The following is a 16,903-nucleotide window of genomic DNA, read 5'->3' on the forward strand; positions in this document are numbered from 1 at the left end:
GCTATTTCCTTGATGTCTCCCCAGCGCCTGACATCCAACGAGCGTCCCCCAAATCTTGAATTAAGTGTTTCCGTAACTTCTCCGTGCAGGCTTCTGGTCCTCAGGGTGCAGAGCCGTGTAACCGATCTCCTTCAAGGTACCACAGGGCTAGGAGCGCTCACCGGAAGGAAACTACAATCCCCAGCATGCCACGCTCCCAGGTGGTGCTTCGTCTTCTGCATCGCGCGCAGCGCGCCGGGAGTCGTAGTTCGCGCGTGCGCTCTCGCCGGGATCCTTCTCCCAGAAGTCCTCTCGCGTCGTCCTCCTCGCCCTCCAGGCCGCTCGCGTTTAACAGGAGTCAGGTCGCCCCAGCGTTGCTTTCCGCCGCCCGCCAGCTATCATGCTGCCCGCCGCTTTGCTCCGCCGTCCGGGTTTGGGCCGCCTCGTACGCCAGGTCCGCGCCTACGCCGAGGCCGCCGCTGCTCAGGCCCCTGCGGCGGGTCCGGGACAGATGGCCTTCACTTTTGCCTCACCCACGCAGGTTCGGACGTCCGCGGTGCTCGGGACCCCATTCTGGACCCCTCCCCCATGTGGCCCAGGATCCGAGCCCCCAATCCTCAGGTCGGCGACTCCCACTCCAGACCCGCGCCCCTCCTCCGTGTGATCCGGGATGCGAACTCCCGACCCTCAGGTCGGGGACCCGCGTTCCAGACCCTCGCCCTTCCTCTTTGTGGTCCGGGATCCGGGCCCCCAACCTTCAGGTCGGAGACCACCTCCATGCCGGACCTGTGGTCTGGGATCCGAGCCCCCAGTTCTCGGGTCGCCTGCCCTCAGCCCCTATTTCGACATGCACCCGTCTTCGCGGGGTTCACAACCTGAGCCCCTCGGCCCTTCTGCAGAATTCAGTGTGTCCTCCCTGGCGGCTCGCTGGTGGTGCTTTAACCGTATCTGCTTCCGCGAAGGCTAGGGTGTCGATTTCGTCCTCAGGTAGAGGAAGGTGCTGCACCTCTCCGAAACATTGGCCGCAGCGGAGCCGCCTGTGCCCCCCACCCCCAGCTGTCAGTCCTGTTCTAGCTATTTAACTACAGAGGACACCGAGGGGCTAGCCTTAGGTGACCCTTTCTTCACGTGTGTTCTCTAGGTGTTCTTCAACGGCGCCAACGTCCGCCAGGTGGACGTGCCCACGCAGACCGGCGCCTTCGGCATCCTTGCAGCCCATGTGCCCACATTGCAGGTCCTGCGGCCAGGCCTGGTTGTGGTCCACGCTGAGGATGGCACCACCTCCAAATACTTCGGTGAGTCGAGTGGGCGCACAGAGAGTAGGGGACGTTCGTCTCAGCCGACTGTTTTCAGTCCAGTTTTCAGCTGGCAGCTTGAGAAAGGGCGCCAGGGACATAGACCGCCCCCATACCGGCAGTGGTCTAATTGTGGTTTGGGATGTAACCGCTCAGCAGTTGGGACTGACAGACTGGGGAAAGAGATCTAAGAGTTCTGCCTGGCAGGGGCCTTTTGGAGAAGGGGTCCTTGGTTCTGTAAAGGTCTTCCACAGCATGGCTCCTGTCCAGCACTGGAATTCAGCTGGGGATCACCCCAAACTTAGCTGCTGGGCAAAGAGCGGGGTCTCTGTCTCCATGTCCAACCCCCAGTGGATGCACTTGGTGGCCACCTGTCCACTTGTGTGCTGGGGCCTTTGAACCCTGGAGCCAGGTTGTAGGGTCAGCCTTCCAGCCTCACAGGGGCTGTGGGGCTGACTCTCAAGCTCCCTCTTCCTGCAGTGAGTAGTGGCTCTGTCACAGTGAATGCCGACTCCTCCGTGCAGTTACTGGCTGAGGAAGCCGTCACCTTGGACATGCTGGATCTGGGGGTGAGTGTCCCAGGGGAAGCTGGGGTTTGGTGGGAACAGGTGCTGGGCTGAGGTCCCTGCTCAGCCCTCACCCACCCCCACCCCCTGCAGGCAGCCAAAGCGAACCTGGAGAAGGCACAGTCGGAGCTGTTGGGGGCAGCAGACGAGGCCACTCGGGCTGAGATCCAAATCCGCATCGAGGCCAACGAGGCCTTGGTGAAGGCTCTGGAGTAGGCGGTGCCTGCCTCACACTGGTCCAGCCCGGAGACCGGGCCGGAGCTGGGCAAGGGTGGCCTGGCTTGAAGACCCAGCTCCCTGTGGGTGCAGGCTGACAGGGAGCGGGCCTGCGGGGAGCTGTCCTGTTAAAAAGCCACTAGGGGGCAGCACAGTGCCAGTTTCTGCCCAGAGCGCCTCTTGGGGCCCTGCCCCTGTATGCTAAATAAACCCAGGGAAACAACCCAGCTCTGGCAGGTCGGGTGGCTGGGGGCAAGCTGGGACACTTGCCCTGCCTGCAGGGAATGCTGTCCCCCTGGGGGGGTCTCCTGCCATCTGCACCACCACTCTGCTCCTGCAGTGTCTGCTGCAGAGACTATTGCTCCTAGCCACCGCCAGCAGACAGCCTGCCCCCTGCCCAGCCCATATTAAAGACCTGGGATTCAACTTGTGTACGCTGATTTTATCCTGCTTGGTGGTGGGCTCCGGATCCAGCCCAGCGTCTCGCTGGCTTCCTGTGTCTGCCCACTAAGGTGGGGCGCTGAATGCCAGCTTCAGCTTTCCTGGGGCCGCAGGCTGTGTCCTTAAACGTTCTGAGTGTCTGCAGTAAGCTGGGGGAGGTAGGGGCACTGCTAGTAAAACCAGGCTGGGTTCTGGCCTTCACCCCGAGAGGGTGGGGACAGGCAAAGGTCACCAAGCTGGGTCTGAGGATGGTGGGCAGGGGTGTGGTTTGCCACTTGTGGGCTGGGCCTGGGCTGCCCAGCGGACAGCAGGGTTCCACCAGGTTCCAGACTGTGACGTGTGCCCCGCGGGCGCCCCGCCCTAGCTGCACTGGGAAGGGGCCGGCTCTGCCTGCTCCCACGAAGGCCCCGCCCTGTGTTCTCCTGGCCTGTGGGTGGCCCCAGCTGGCCGGGTGCCCAGTCCCTGGTGGTGTTGGCAGCTCCGTGGCACCCCGGCCCCTGGAATGGCCCTGGATGGGTGGGGTGGTTGGGCGAGGGCAGTCCTGGCACCTGGAAGCTTCAGTGCTGTCCCACCTCCTTCAGCCAGTCACTCCTTTTTTTTGCAACTGAGGGGTGTTCCTGGAGCTGGCTTCAAGTGGCCGGCAGGAGTTGCCTTGCCCCCTTCCTGGCCCTGGGTCTGAGCAGAGCTGGCAGGGGATTCCAGGGGAGTGAATGTGTGGGAGAGCTTGGGCCTCCCTGTGTGTCACTGGCAGCTAGACGGTGACAGGCCACTCCAGGGCTCTTCATTGGTACGGATGGGCTGTTTGGTCTTGTGTCATGGTCCCGTGCAAATGACTGTCCCACGGCTGTTTCTGAGGCTTGATGTCCTGGGAGCTGCCATGCCAGCTTGCAGGTCTGAAGACGGCGTTTGTCCAGGCTTGATCCTTCTGGGCAGGTGAAGGCCAAGTGGCCAGTCCCCACTTGCCCAGGAATCCCCAGCTCAGATAAGGCTGGAACTGCTGTGGGGGCTCAGGTGCAGCCCTACCCCACCCCCGCCCCCCTGGCTTGGGGCACAGGTCCTCCAGTTCCTGGCCAGCTCCTCATCTGGTCTATAAATAAGAGTGAGGACATGGCAGAGGGCCTGCAGGAGACCATCGCCGACCACTGAAGCAGCGGCCCTGACACCAGGGAACCTGCCTCCGGCCCCTCGCCCCAAGGCCACATTCTGGGACTGGGATACAGCCCGGCCCCACAGCGCAGAGCAGGCCCCCTGAGGGATGGGCAATGCTTGGAGCCTGGCCTGGGGACCTCTGTGCTGATAGACTGCAGGGATGGTCAGCATAGGCCAGGTCCTGTCCTGGGGTCAGGGCACCCTGGGTGGGAGTGGGTGACAGGGCCAGGAACCAGAGACCATGACCCCCTACTGAGAGCGCAGGCTAGATAGTGCTCATGTCTTTCCCAGGAAGGGATGCCCTCATACCTAGAGTGTGCTCGCAACTTGGGACCAGCAGCCAGGTGAGAGGGGTCTTCTGAGAAGGAGAGCCTGAAGCAGGCTGATCTGGCACATTTAATCAACTTGGATTTGCAAAGCCAGGCAGGGGCTGGTCCCCTCCTGTGTGTGTGACCCTCAGGGGGCCCATGCCAGGACCAGCCCACTCCCCTGCAGGCAGAGGAGCCCAGCCAGGTGAGATCGGAGACCCAGCTGAGGTCTCCACAACACCCCCACCCAGTGCCACCTGCTGACTTGAGGGTCCCACCTGGCCTGCCCACCCTGGAGCCCTACTGTGCTCAGATGCTGCAGCTCCAGAGCCCACGTCCCCCATGCTGCCTCCCTGCTCTCCCTGGATGCAGGCCCACGGCCTGGTCCCACACCTGACCTTGGGGCCCTCTTTTCAAGCCTCTTGTGCTTGGCGTGGACTTGCTCCTCCCTGGAGCTCTTCTGTCTCTGGCAAGCTCTTGTCCATCCTTCAGGTGCAGCCCTGATCCTGTGGGACTGGGAGTGTCTGGGTGTGCCTGTGACAGGGTTGGGGGGCCTTGGGTGGGAGCAGGATGAGGACTGACTCCATCCTAGAAAGGAGCACAGCCCTGGGAGGGGCCCCAGGGCAAGGGTGGAGGTGGAGGTGGTTGGGTCAGATAAAGGGAGGCACAGATAAGTGGATGGGGGTGGCCCGAGGTCCCCCTCTGGACAGAGAGGGAAGGAGGACGGAGAGGGAACTGCCCTTAGTCAGGGTCACCCTTAGAAAGCCTACACGAGACGACCTGCAGGGACAAAGCTGCAGACAAACCAATGACTGTATGCCCTTGGTTTCATCCCCTGTAAAATGGGTAGGGTGAATACACCGCAGCTAAGGCTGGACACCAGCAGGTGAGCTAACCTAATGGGCTGATGTCGATTGCCAGGCTTAGGTGAGGGCCCTGTATCCCTGGGGTTCCAGAGAGACCTGCTGTATTTTCTCACTCCATACCACAGGAGCTCACAAAGGTCACTGCCCTCCAGAGTCACAGAGCCCAGCAGGTAGTGACGGATGCACAGGGCAGGACTGGAGCTGGTGAATCGCTCCATAAATACCCTCTGAGGTCACCGTTAAGGGATGCAGGAGGCCAGGGCAGCTGGCTGGGGCACCCCCACTGCAGGCAGGTGACGGGCCTGTTTTCCTGGACGCAGGCCGCTGACTCAGGCCCCCCCTTTCCGTTCCCCAATGCGGGCGCCCCCAAGCGGAAGCACCGGGCCTGGGGTAGCAGGAAAGGGGCGGGGCAGCAAATCCAGCCGTGCACCCCAAAACCCTATGGCGGGGGCCGGAGTGCGGGTGCCCTCAGTCGTCAGCACTGCCGACCGTGACCCTTGATTCGTAGCAAACAAGGAGGGCTACACCCCTCCCTGTTTAAATAGGCGAAGCTTAGGGGGCGGGTGGCCCAGGCCGGACGGTGCCCCAGGGCCCTGGCCGTCAAGCAGGGGCGGGGGCCGGCCTGCGTCACCGACCGCCCGGCCCCCCGCCCCCTGGCCGCCTAAACTCCACCCCGAGGGAAGGCGGTGCGGATAAAGGCTCGGGGGCCGCCCGCTCAGCCCCAGACCGGCTCCGCCACCGCGTACTCGTACCGGACGTGGGTACACTCAGGACAGTTGGGACCTCGGACGATCCGCTCCCGGTGAGTGGGGGGCGGGACCTCGCTGGCCGAAGAAGAGGGTTCTCACTCTAGGCTCTTAAGGGTGCCCTACTTTTCTTTGTTCTTTGAGAAGGCAGGGTTCAAGGTGTCTCCAACCCTGGTGGGGAGCCCCTTGGGACGTGGAATGGGAAGGACTCGGCGCGGCCGGCAGAGCCCAGTCTGGACCTCTGCCCCCGCCCCGCCCCCGGGGCACTCCAACTCCCCGCGAGTGACCTTGAGTTAGTTTCCGTTCTGGCCTCTGTTTCCCCGACTGTGTAGCCCCAGTCTACTGACGCAGAGGCTTCACGCTCTTAGGCTCCCTTAACGCCCGCAGTCGCGTCTGACTGCCCCCTACCCCGGGCTGCATCGGCGCCCCCTGCCCGGGTCTCTGGGCAGCGCTCCCGGGCGGGGCCGGCAGAGGGCGCACCAGCGCTGCTGACTCACCGCAGCCCGGAGCAGCGCGCGCGGGCGCAGCCGGGGACGCCGCGTCACGTCACGGCTCGGGCGGGCGCGACTCGGGAAGCGGGCCCGGCCCGCGGGACGGGGGTGGGACGCGAGGTGGCACAGGCGCGGGAGGGGCCGGCCGGCAGCGGCCACGTCACCGGGGTGCAGGCCCCGCCCGCAACTCCACCCCTTGCAGGGGCTTCACGCTTCTCGGGAAAGGGGACGCCGCAGGTCGACCCTGCCGCGAGCCCTTCAGCGGGGACCCAGCCACGAGGCGCGGGGATCGCGTCCCGCTTCCGCTTGCAGCGGTTTCCCGGACGGGCCCAGGGGAAGGCCCCGGCTTCCTACTTTTCCAGCTTCGGGCCGCCGCCTTATCCCACGACAAACCACCCCAGCCCGGGGGTCTCGGGCCCCGAGCGCCCCGCCCCCTGCCCTTTGTTGAGGGTCCCGGCCTTATGAATGGCTGAGGCGGGGCGGGGCGGGGGCGGGGGCGGGCCGGAGCGGAGCTGGCTCCGCCCCCGTCGCACTCCGCTTGGCCGTCGGATCGGGGGCGGGGCGAGAGGGCGGGCCCGCGCGGCCACGTGGGGCGGTGCCTCGGCGGCTCCCATTGGCCGAACCACGCTGCCGACTGGGCCTTCGGCGCACGCTGATTGGTCGGCGCGGGCCGGTGGAGTAAGTAGTGAATGGGAGGGGGCGGCGGCCCCGCCCCTCGGAACGTTGATACATTATAACTTTTTTTTCTGTTACTTTCTCCCCCAGATCCTCTGGCGGCGGCGGCGGCGGCGGCGGCTGTTGCTAAGGGAGGGGACGCGAGGGGAAGTACGGCCCGAGTAGCAGACATCCCTGAGCGCGGCTGGGTGAGCGGCGCCCCCTCTTCTGGGACCCTTCCCCGAGCCCACCGCCCTGGAAAGGAGTTGGGAGTGTAGTCCCCACCTAGGAAGGCGCCCCGGCGAGCCGACGCGACCTCGGAGCTCTACTCGGATTTTTGATTTCTGATTCACCTTCCACTCCTGGGACCCTCTCCAAAGGGACGCTCGCTGCCCCCCGCTTCCAGGGACGCAGAGGAAACCAGTTTGGGATCTCTCCCCCAACCCGCTCTGCCCGGAGGCGCGGCGAGAATTGGCGGCGCCCCGCGGACCCCAGCCCCTCAGCGCGGGCCGGGGATGGAGCCGCAGCCCGGCGGCGCCCGGAGCTGCCGGCGCGGGGCCCCCGGCGGCGCCTGCGAGCTGAGCCCGACGGCCGAGACGGCGCCCATGAGCCTGGCCATCCACAGCACGACAGGCACCCGCTACGAGCTGTCGGTGCCCCCCGACGAGACGGTGGAAGGGCTGCGCAAGCGGCTGTCCCAACGCCTCAAAGTGCCCAAGGAGCGTCTGGCACTGCTCCACAAAGACACGTAGGTACCGCGCGCCCCCAGCCCCCGCGCCGCCCCCTCGGGCCCCGGCCCCGGGGCGGGAACAAAGAGCGCGCCGCTCGGGGAAGGAAGGGGGCGGCCAGACGGGGGGCGGGGGCGCGCCGCGCGCTCACGGGCGCCCTCTGCTCGGCCTGCGTGTCTCGGCCCCCTCCCCCGCCCGGGGTCGCTGCACAAAGGCGGTTGCGAGGGCGCCTCGGGTCGGTCTTAGGCGGCGTCGCCCACGGGAAGGCAGGAGTTCCGGGCGGAGTAGGGGTCCCAGCTGCGGGGGTGGGGGGCTCTGCGGCGGCCTCCTCTGCTTGCTACCCGCCGGCTTCCGCATCTGTTCAGCGGTCCCCTCTGCGTCTGACTGTTTCACCCCCAACTCGCGTCTCTCTGCCCCCCTTTGTTCTCGCCACCGAGCGCTCTCCGCAGTCTACCCCTCCCCCCTGCCATTTAAATCGCCTCCAGGCCGGGGAGCCCTCCCTCCGCGGGCCTCCGGGGACACGCAATGTCCATCCCCAGCGGAGGGGCCCGGTGGGGGAGGGGAGGGTGGGGGAGGGTCTCCTTTGTCTGAGCGGCGGCGGCTTGCGCCTGGGAGGGAGGGAGGGAGGAGGGGAGCCCGCCCGGCAAAGCCCCGAAAGGCTAAGCGCTTGGCCCGCAGGGACAGCCCAGGCCGGGTGGTTGAATTACAAGGGGGCGGCCCCGGGGTGGGAGGAGGGTGCCAAGGGGCGCGCTGGGCCTGGATGGTGAAAAGGTGCTTTTCTGAGGCTTAGCTGGAGTGTCCCAGTCCAGAACTGGGGTGCCTTGAAATAAGGGGTCTGAACTGCCAGCATGGGACTCCCAGGGTCTGACCTCCACCCTCCACACAAACTCAGGGCCCTGGATCTGGAAACCAGGAAGGGGTGGGGGCGATGGACTCCTGTCTCTACCACATGAGCAAAGCCCTCCCCCGCGGACTCTGCTTCCGAGTCCCTGCCTTGTCTCGGCGGCATAGCCTCACCCTCTTCCTTCCTCCCCCCTTCAGCCGGCTCAGTTCGGGGAAGCTGCAGGAGTTCGGCGTGGGGGATGGCAGCAAGCTGACGCTCGTGCCCACCGTGGAGGCGGGCCTCATGGTAAATGGCTGGGGCAGCAAGCCCTGAAGCCCCACGTTAGCAGAGAGCCCCCTCCCCTGCGAGCACAGCCCCCAGCATTGACACAGGACCCCTTCCCTGCAGGGCTGCACACCCCACCCCACTCCACCCCACTCCTCTGTCAGGGCCCACCCTCAGGGTCTCCTTTTCTTCCTTTCTCTCTCTGTAGTCTCAGGCCTCCAGGCCAGAACAGTCTGTGATGCAGGCCCTGGAGAGCTTGACGGAGACCCAGGTAAGACGGGCACCAGCGCCCTCCCAACCCCTGGGGGCAACCGGTGGAGTACCCGGCCACTCCGGAGAGCTTAGGGGTTGTTTGTGCTCCCAGGAGGCCTGTGGGAAGGGGAGGGGACGTGCCGCTCCGCCTTCGTGCCAGCTTGGCCTGGTCACCCAGCTTCCTCTTCCTCCTCCCCGCCCCCCCAGCACTCTCCACCTGACCTTGAGAGCCTTCTCTCCCACGGTGGCCGCCATGGGGGAGGGGGCCCAGCTTTCACAAGCCTGCCTGCGGGGTGACCTTGGTCCATACTCTCACACCACTCCCACACACCGGGGCTTGGGTCCCCAGCCCCACTGGCTTTGTCGTAGGGCTCCCCCTGGCCAGACTGCGGTTTCCCCAGAGCAACCTTTTTAACATTCTGATGGGGGGGTGGTTCTGGGTGACATTCCTTCCGCCTTCTCTGACCCCATTGTGAGGGGTGGGGAGTCACCCCTACTCCTCCTTCCTCTGGCCTTTGTTCTCTGCCCCAAAAGGGGGAGGGGGTGGGGGCACCCAGCCCTGGGGCCAGCACAGCCCAGACAGGATGTTAGGAAAATATTTAGTAAGCGCGCGGGAGGGCGATGAGGAGGAAGGCTGGGGCTGGCCCACACAGGGTTCCCGGTTTTGTTGCAGCTTTTTTTTTTTCCCCTCCTTTCCTCATTTTTCTGGCAGTGGGGCCCTCCTCCTAGGAGGGTGACACAGGCCTCAGCTATCCGCCTGCTGCCAGGGTGGGGGTGGCAAGTCCTCAGCCTCCCTGGCTGGGCTGGCCCCCGGCCTCAGAACCTGCTCAGCGGCTTCCCTTCCTCCTGCCCCGAGGCCCTCGCCCCCTCCCCGGCGTGCTGCGTCCTGCCCTTGCCAGCCGGCTAGCACAGGGGAGGAGGAGGGGCCCTGGGAGCTGGGTGGTCCGCCATTAGGAGGGGCAGAGGAGTTGGGGGAGAGCCGGGAGCCAGCTGGGGGTGTGCTTTTTGGGGCAGATGTGACCTGAGCTCCCTGCTCCTGGGGAGGGGGGCGGTGCTGTGGTTGGCAGGGGGCCCCTGGGGCGTGTTGGGTTCACATCCGCCCCAGGGTGCCTGCGTCAGGAGGGAGTCGGGGAGGCGCTGGGCGGAGTGACTGGGCTCCCAGCATTGCTTCCCTGCCTGGCACCAAGTCATGCCTGCCCCTTCGCCCTCCCCTGGGAGGAAGTTGCAGGGTGGAGTTGGGGGGGGCAGCCATTCTTACAAAGCCACCCAGGCCCTTTTTGCAAAGGGCATCTCGGGCTGGGGAGGGCACATGCAGAAGGGGCTGCGGGGAGTGGGGAGTGCGCTCTGTCCGCCTCCTTTGCCTCCTCCCCATGGCCCCCAAGCAGGGAAGGTTACACCAGTCTCTGCCAGCAGAGAGCAGGGAGGAGGTGGTTCTGAGTCATCCCGGCCTGTGTCATTTCTCAGAAACCTCCACCCCCCCCCCAACAATCCCGGCCCCTGGGGAGAGTGCAGTGCTGGCGGTCCCCCAAAGGAGGGGGCCAGTGCAGATGGGGGGATCTTATGGGCTCCTCACCTGCTCCAAAGGGATTGCCAGGTTGGAGATTCATGTTTGCATGGGCTGTATTGAGGCCTTGGGGGACTCAGGCCACAGAGTGAATGGTCAGGGCCCCCCCCACTGCTGACAGAGGCAACGCCTCCCTCTTAGCCTCAGCCCCGCCCAGGACAGATAAATATTTATCTTGAGAAAGCAAAGGTTAGGACAAGAATTTGTCCAGGAATTCCTCCCACTCGCTGCCCAAGTAGCTTAGCTGGGAAGGGGCCTGAGCCTAGCCCCTGCAGTGTGCAGGCAGAGAGAGGGTGGGGAGAGGTGTGAGCTGGGGGTTATTTGAGAGCAGAGATGCCGGCTGGGCCCCGCCCCCTCTGGCCTCGGTTTCCCCTTGAAAGAACCAAGTTGGCCAGGGTGGTCCAGGCCCCCGTCTCATCTGCCTCTGTCCCCCCACAGCCCCCAGCGGCTCCCGACCTGGGCCGGGCTGGCGGAGGCGGCTTCCGGAAATACCGATTCATTTTATTTAAGCATCCGTGGCACCGACAGGGACCCCAGAACCCACAGAGGGGCGGCGAGAGGCCCCAGGTCACACAGCGTGGGGGGCCGGGCCGGGCCGGGCTGGGGGCACTGTGGGCTAGGGCCCTAGACTTGACAGGCCTCTCTCTGCAGGTCAGTGACTTCTTGTCAGGCCGTTCACCGCTGACCCTGGCGCTGCGTGTGGGGGACCACATGATGTTTGTCCAGTTGCAGCTTGCAGCCCAGCATGCCCCACTGCAGCACCGCCACGTGCTGGCTGCTGCCGCCGCCGCCACCCGCGGGGACCCCAGCATGACCACCACCCCTGTGTCCTCTCCCTGCCGGCCAGTGTCCAGTGCCGCCCGCGTCCCCCCAGTGCCCACCAGCCCTTCCCCTGCATCCTCACCTGTCACTGCCGGCTCTTTCCGCTCCCATTCAGCCTCTACCACCTGCCCCGAGGTGAGTCTGGGGAAGGGTGCAGCGGGAGAACGGCAGAGCCCCAGATATGTCTTCTGTATCCAGAATCCCATAGTTCTCCCCACAACCTGGGCTTGTGTGGTATGGTGGGTGATCCCCTGGCCCTGAACCCCAAGGGTTACCCTTGCACCCCAAGCTCACGTGCCTTCCTGCCCCATCAGCAGATGGACTGTTCCCCCGCTGCCAGCACCGGTGCCAGCCCCACGTCTCCCACTGGGGGCAGCCCCACCTCCCGCTCCCGCAAACCTGGCGCAGTCATCGAGAGCTTCGTGAACCACGCCCCAGGGGTCTTCTCAGGGACGTTCTCTGGTAGGTGTCAGAGTGTCCCCATGAGCGGTAACACACACTAGGGATGAGACGCTCCCCGGGGTCACCATGCACGTGGCTGGCTATACAATACAGCTGGCCACAGGTCCACCAATGGGGGGTGCAAGTGCCTAAGTCAGCCAGAGGTGTCCTCATCCATGTCTCCCCACAGGCACGCTGCACCCCAACTGCCAGGACAGCAGCGGGCGGCCGAGGCGGGACATCGGGACCATCCTGCAGATCCTCAATGACCTCCTAAGTGCCACACGGCACTACCAGGGCATGCCCCCATCACTCACACAGCTGCGTTGTCATGCCCAGTGCACCCCAGACCTCGGCCCCAAAACTACCTCCTGCGAGAAGCTGGCGGCCGCGGCCCCGGCCTCCCTGAGCCAGGCCCGCTTGTGCAAGCCCCTGGGTAAGTGTCCCCCTTACACCCCCCCTCAATGGGTCTCTCAAGGCCTCTCTGTTGCCTCTTCCAGCAGCTGAGCCCCCGGTGGTGGGGAGGGGGCCGCCAGCTGCCGCTCACCCTGCTCCGCAGGCGCCTGTAGAGAAGGGAATGTGTGTGCTGGGGCACACAGTGTCTTTGTGTCCTCCAGAGGGGGTCCGTCCGCACTTCCTCCTCACCCCCCTCTGGCACCTTCTCCAGATGGTGGGTGAAACCACTGTGAATGGCCCAGTCAGCCTGAGGGAGAGAGGGGGTCAGCTTCTCCTCCTGCTCAAGGGCAGCTTGCGCCCCCCTGCCCCCACAAAACCTGGTTATTCCGGACACATTCCGAGTCCTTCAGAATTGTGAAGTGGGCCCCTGAGACCGGGTCCTGAAGGGGAAACAGATACAGCTTGAGCAGCTAGTGCTTTTGACAGCTGAGTCACTAAAGGCTGTCTTGGGCCAACCCTGCCCTCATGGAGCTGACAGCCCAGTTGATGGAAGGTTCAGTAGATATTCTTGCCTGGCTCCCTTGCTGGAGGGAGTGTCCTGGGTTGGGCCTGATATCCAGGGGCAGCTGCTGGTGGTCCTTGCATTTGGTTGGGACTCTGGCCTCCAAGGGACCCTCAGAGTCATCTCCACTGCGTCCTCTGCAGGGGACCGGCTGCGGCAGACAGAGAACCGAGCCACCCGCTGTAAGGTGGAGCGCCTGCAGCTGCTGCTCCAGCAGAAACGGCTCCGCAGAAAGGCCCGGCGTGATGCCCGCGGTCCCTACCACTGGCCACCCAGCCGCAAGGCCGGCCGCAGCGACAGCACTGGCAGTGGGGGAGGTGGCGGCCCCAGCGAGGCGGCCGGCTTGGGCCTCGACTTCGAGGACTCCGTCTGGAAGCCAGAAGTGAACCCCGACATCAAATCAGAGTTCGTGGTGGCCTAGGAACCCTATCCCTCGCCCCAGCCCTGGGTGGCCGCCAGTGTGGCCTCGCACGGGAGGGCAGGCTGTCTCTCGGTGCAGCAAGAGGCTCCCTCCTCCCAGTTCCGTGTCCTTCCGGTGGTTTTTTTTTTCTTTTTCTTTTTTAAAATTTCAATTCCTACCATGGTTTTCCGAACTCTCCGTGGACTTGGGTTCCTGCCTCCTTGATTCGGCTCATACTCCCCGCCCCTTCCTCCATTGCCTCATCCTTCTCCCGACCTGCACTGGGTCCCGGTCCCTCCCGCCCACCTTCCCAAGCTCCAAATATGTAGCAGTCTTTCCAGATGGCTGAGAGAGAGCGGAGACAAGGAAGCCGCCCCCCCCTTCCGTTCTGCCTCCCTCCCCACTCCTTTCAGGTTTAAGTCAAAAACGTAGATGCCTCATTATGCACTTTACAGACAGGGGAGGGGGCCGCGGAGAGGAGAGCCCCCACCGCAAACCCTGGCTCTGAAACCACCGGGCGAGGAACCCCGCGGTCAGGTGCGCGTCAACCGCGACCAAGCCCATGACTGCCAGGGATTGCTTCTCTTCCATGTTCGAACTCTTGTTTCTGATTTCCTTTTCCATGTTCCTTTTTCCTGGAAAAGAAAAGAAAAGCCGTTTCAGGGGAGAGGCTGGCCAGAGCCTGCCTTGGGGTGCGGGCTGGGGACCCTTTCCTACCAGGAAAGGAAAGGGAGGGAGGAGCCTGCCGCCAGCCTTCGCCGCCGTCCACGCACTGTGCGTTTCCTCCCACCCCACCCCGTTTTTCTGCGCTTGGGGTATTTATAGACTATTAATTTTCTGACTGAGCCAATAGTGGTTGGGAATCTCTTGAAAAATAGGGAGAAATGGATGGGGGGGGGAGGGCGGGGTTGATGCCCCACCCCCGGCCCTTCCTCCCACCCAACCTGAGGGATCTGGGCCTGTGGACTGTGTCTGGGGGACCCTTCAGCAGCCAGGAGGGGCGGGGGTGCTGAGCTGTGAAACCCCCACTAGGGGAAAAGCTGTGTAGCATTAACCCCCCGTGGGGGGGGGTTCGCTGCTGGTCTAATTTGGACCCCCCCCATTCACGCCCCTGTCCCAGGGGCATCTCCAGGGCAGAGGGGCAGACCTCCCCATTATTGGGGCCATTTCAGTGGGGGTGGAGTTATTTTTTCATTCACTTATTTTTTACTGATAATGGAGACGTTTGGGCCCTGCCCCCCACCTGTCAGTCTTGTCCTGGCCCCGCCCCTCTGCTGCGCAACACTCCCCCCACCCTCTGCCTGCCCCTCCTTGTTAGATGAACCCCAGGTCCTCACCCTACCCCAGGTTATGTGTTAAAGTTAATGGTTTCAGATGTGAACATCTTGTGTTAACTGTAGCTCTGTACATTTTTTGTGGGGGGGGGGTGGGAGGACGGGGGGGGTCAGAGGGGAGGGGTCAAGGATTTTGTTTTTATTTTCATTTTTCCAAAAAAAAGAAAAAGGGGCGGGTTTGTTTTTGAAACGCTGTCTTGGATATCTATTTAATGTGTGTTCTGATGTTTTTTTTTTTTTTTTTTTAACGATTTTTAAATAACAGTATGTGCCTCCGCTGGTCTGAGGGTGGAGGCCCCAGGCAGGAACTGTCCACCCTTTCTGCCTTTGGGAGGGCCCCTCCCCTCCCCAGAAAGCATTACCCACCTTGGCGGGGGGGGGGGGGGGTTGGTCTGTGGGGTGTCCCAGCACCTTGCGGGAGTTTCCTGTATGAAAACATGAAATTGGAAAAGAAGCCTACACAAACACGGTGACTTCAAGGAATAAACAGAAAATGAAACACAAGTGTACGTCCGGCCTGCTCACCTGGAGGGTGGAGTGGTTACTGAGTGGGTTCTGAGTATGAGAGAGGGTGGTCTTTACCAGGAGGGCCAACAGGTCAGATGCTGGGGTAGCCCACCACCCCGGAGAGTGGAAGGGCTGCGGGGAGAGGGGCGCGTCCCATAACAGTTCCCACACTCCCTCCCCGCCCTGGGGTGAGGGTGGGCAGGAAGCTGTCTGGCAAGGGAGGGAGGGGCCGGCCACTTCCCGGTACCCAAGGCCGGAAGTCCTGCAGGGTGTGGGCACGGGGCTGCCCGAGGTCTGTGTGCCCTGGGTGGGGCCTCTCAGTTCTAAGTGGGCTGCAGACGAGCCCAAAGACTTAGTCTCCAGGGAGACTTGGCCACACACTCGGGGCCACGGGTTCCCCAGCCACAAAAAGGGGGAAGTAGTTACATCCGCCCGCCCATGCGTGGGGGGTTGTGGGCAGCCTGAGGACCCCTGGCCCAAGCTCCACCCCTGGGGGGGTGGCGCCACGCCTCCACGACACCCATCGCACCCAGAGTCAAGGCAGGGCCTAGGGCAGGCACTCAAGGCCCATCAGTTTGGCTCCACCCTGGCCCTTAGTGGACACCTTTCGGCCTGCCAACCCTTGCATTCCAGCTCTCCCCAGCCCTGACCACTGCGATCAAGCCTCCAGGCCTTTGCTCGGTCCGTGCCCTACCCAGGAACACTCCTAGTGCCCCAGCTCTGGCTGGGAACTTCCCCAGTCTGCGTCTTCCACCACAGCCCACCTGGGGCTCCCTGAGGGCCGGGCCAGGTCGCAAGTCCCACCTTCATCCACTTTGGGGCTGGGCAGACACACACCATAATACTGAAGGTCGTTTTACATGTCTTTCCTCACAACAGTCACCTAAGAGAACTAATTATCCTCCCACTTGGTAGATGAGAAAACCCAGGCCCAGAGAGAAATACCATTTGGTCCAGAGCACTGGGGGTGTTTGTTAAATTAGTGACCGCCGTCCCTAGGCTCATTTCCTGTAGCCAAGACCCAGCCCTCCTAAGCCCCAGTTCCAGGAGCCCCACCCAGGGGGAAGGGAACAGGTGCAGTCCAGGAGTGTCCTGGGAGCACTTGCTAAGGCCCTTCTGCCCCTCCTGCCACCCAGTCACCCCTAAATCATCGCACAACCAAGCCCGGAAGGTAGGATGCCCGGTCCACCTTATACCTTCAGACCTTAAGGTCAAAAGCGCAAACGTCCCCTCTGGTTCGGAGGACCACAAGATGGAGGTGGGGATGGGATAGTTAAGGTCGAACACCCTACCCACGCAGCCGGACCCCCGGAGATTAGGGCTGTGAACCAGCTGGCCACTGCAGGGCTGGGTAGGGGATAAGGAAGGAGTGTGTAGATCAAGGCACCCGCTGAATCACAGGAACTGTGTCTGCACGGTGCAGGGCGGGGGTGGGGGGGCACTTGGTCTACTGCCGGGTACTCCTCTCAGGGCGCTGTTTGGCGCCCAACCCTGGGGTCCGAGGGTCACAGCCCTACCCGGGAGTCCTAGAACCCCACCCCGGGTTGGGACTGTGGCCCTTGGTCCTTTCCCGCTGTGCGGGCCTGAAACGCACACGCCTGCGGGGGGAGCGAGGAGGGAGAGGCGCCCAGCCGAAGGGGTGCAGCGATCTGAGAGGCGGCCGGTCAAGCCACGTGGGCGTGGGCAGCACAAAAAGGTAAATTGAGGCCCAGTGTAGGCAGGGGCTGCGGAATCACAGGAGGCGGGGACGGCCCTGCACCAACCAACCCCTCCTCCCAGGGAGGAAAAAGTTGAATGGGAGGGGGCGGCCCCCGGAAGCCCGCAGGGATGGAAACGCGGCTTCCATGGCAACGCGCCGCGAACCGGGCCTGACGTCACTGTGGGGCGGGTGCCCCGCCCGCCCCCGTCCTAGCGTTGAAAGGCTCAGGCTCCGCCTACTCTTGGGACGCCTCATTGGCGGCCACCTCGATCGCTGCTCTGCTCGCACCAATAGCCGCGCGGGATTGCTGCCGGAGGCGGGACTGCGGCGTGGCCAGGCCGAGTGCGCAGGCGCGGCGCGGGGGCGTGTGCCCCCCCCG

The 16,903-nt window shown here is 63.9% G+C and overlaps 2 protein-coding genes across 6 annotated transcripts; both read left to right on the forward strand.

Annotated features, from left to right (window-relative positions):
- Positions 1–258: 258 nt before the first annotated feature.
- ATP5F1D (ATP synthase F1 subunit delta) lies at positions 259–2,482 on the forward strand. The gene is made up of 4 exons (XM_065918478.1): positions 259–520; positions 1,121–1,274; positions 1,755–1,843; positions 1,934–2,482. The coding sequence occupies exons 1-4, from the start codon at positions 380–382 to the stop codon at positions 2,054–2,056; spliced, it is 507 nt and encodes a 168-aa protein (XP_065774550.1). The 5' UTR covers positions 259–379; the 3' UTR covers positions 2,057–2,482.
- A 250-nt stretch (positions 2,483–2,732) lies between these two features.
- On the forward strand, positions 2,733–14,816 carry MIDN (midnolin). 5 transcript variants are annotated; one of them, XM_065918466.1, is made up of 10 exons: positions 2,740–5,622; positions 6,823–6,920; positions 7,092–7,459; positions 8,481–8,568; positions 8,756–8,818; positions 10,802–10,930; positions 11,015–11,320; positions 11,500–11,647; positions 11,817–12,062; positions 12,728–14,816. In XM_065918466.1, the coding sequence occupies exons 3-10, from the start codon at positions 7,227–7,229 to the stop codon at positions 13,003–13,005; spliced, it is 1,491 nt and encodes a 496-aa protein (XP_065774538.1). In that variant the 5' UTR covers positions 2,740–5,622; positions 6,823–6,920; positions 7,092–7,226; the 3' UTR covers positions 13,006–14,816. The 5 variants fall into 5 exon arrangements, with proteins under 5 accessions (XP_065774541.1, XP_065774538.1, XP_065774540.1 ...); XM_065918468.1 differs by having other exon boundaries at positions 7,118–7,459; XM_065918469.1 differs by having other exon boundaries at positions 2,733–5,622; positions 6,823–7,459; positions 11,503–11,647.
- The last annotated feature ends 2,087 nt before the right edge of the window (positions 14,817–16,903 follow it).

This window comes from Muntiacus reevesi, chromosome 1 (assembly GCF_963930625.1).
Source record: "Muntiacus reevesi chromosome 1, mMunRee1.1, whole genome shotgun sequence".
Lineage (NCBI taxonomy): Eukaryota > Metazoa > Chordata > Mammalia > Artiodactyla > Cervidae > Muntiacus > Muntiacus reevesi.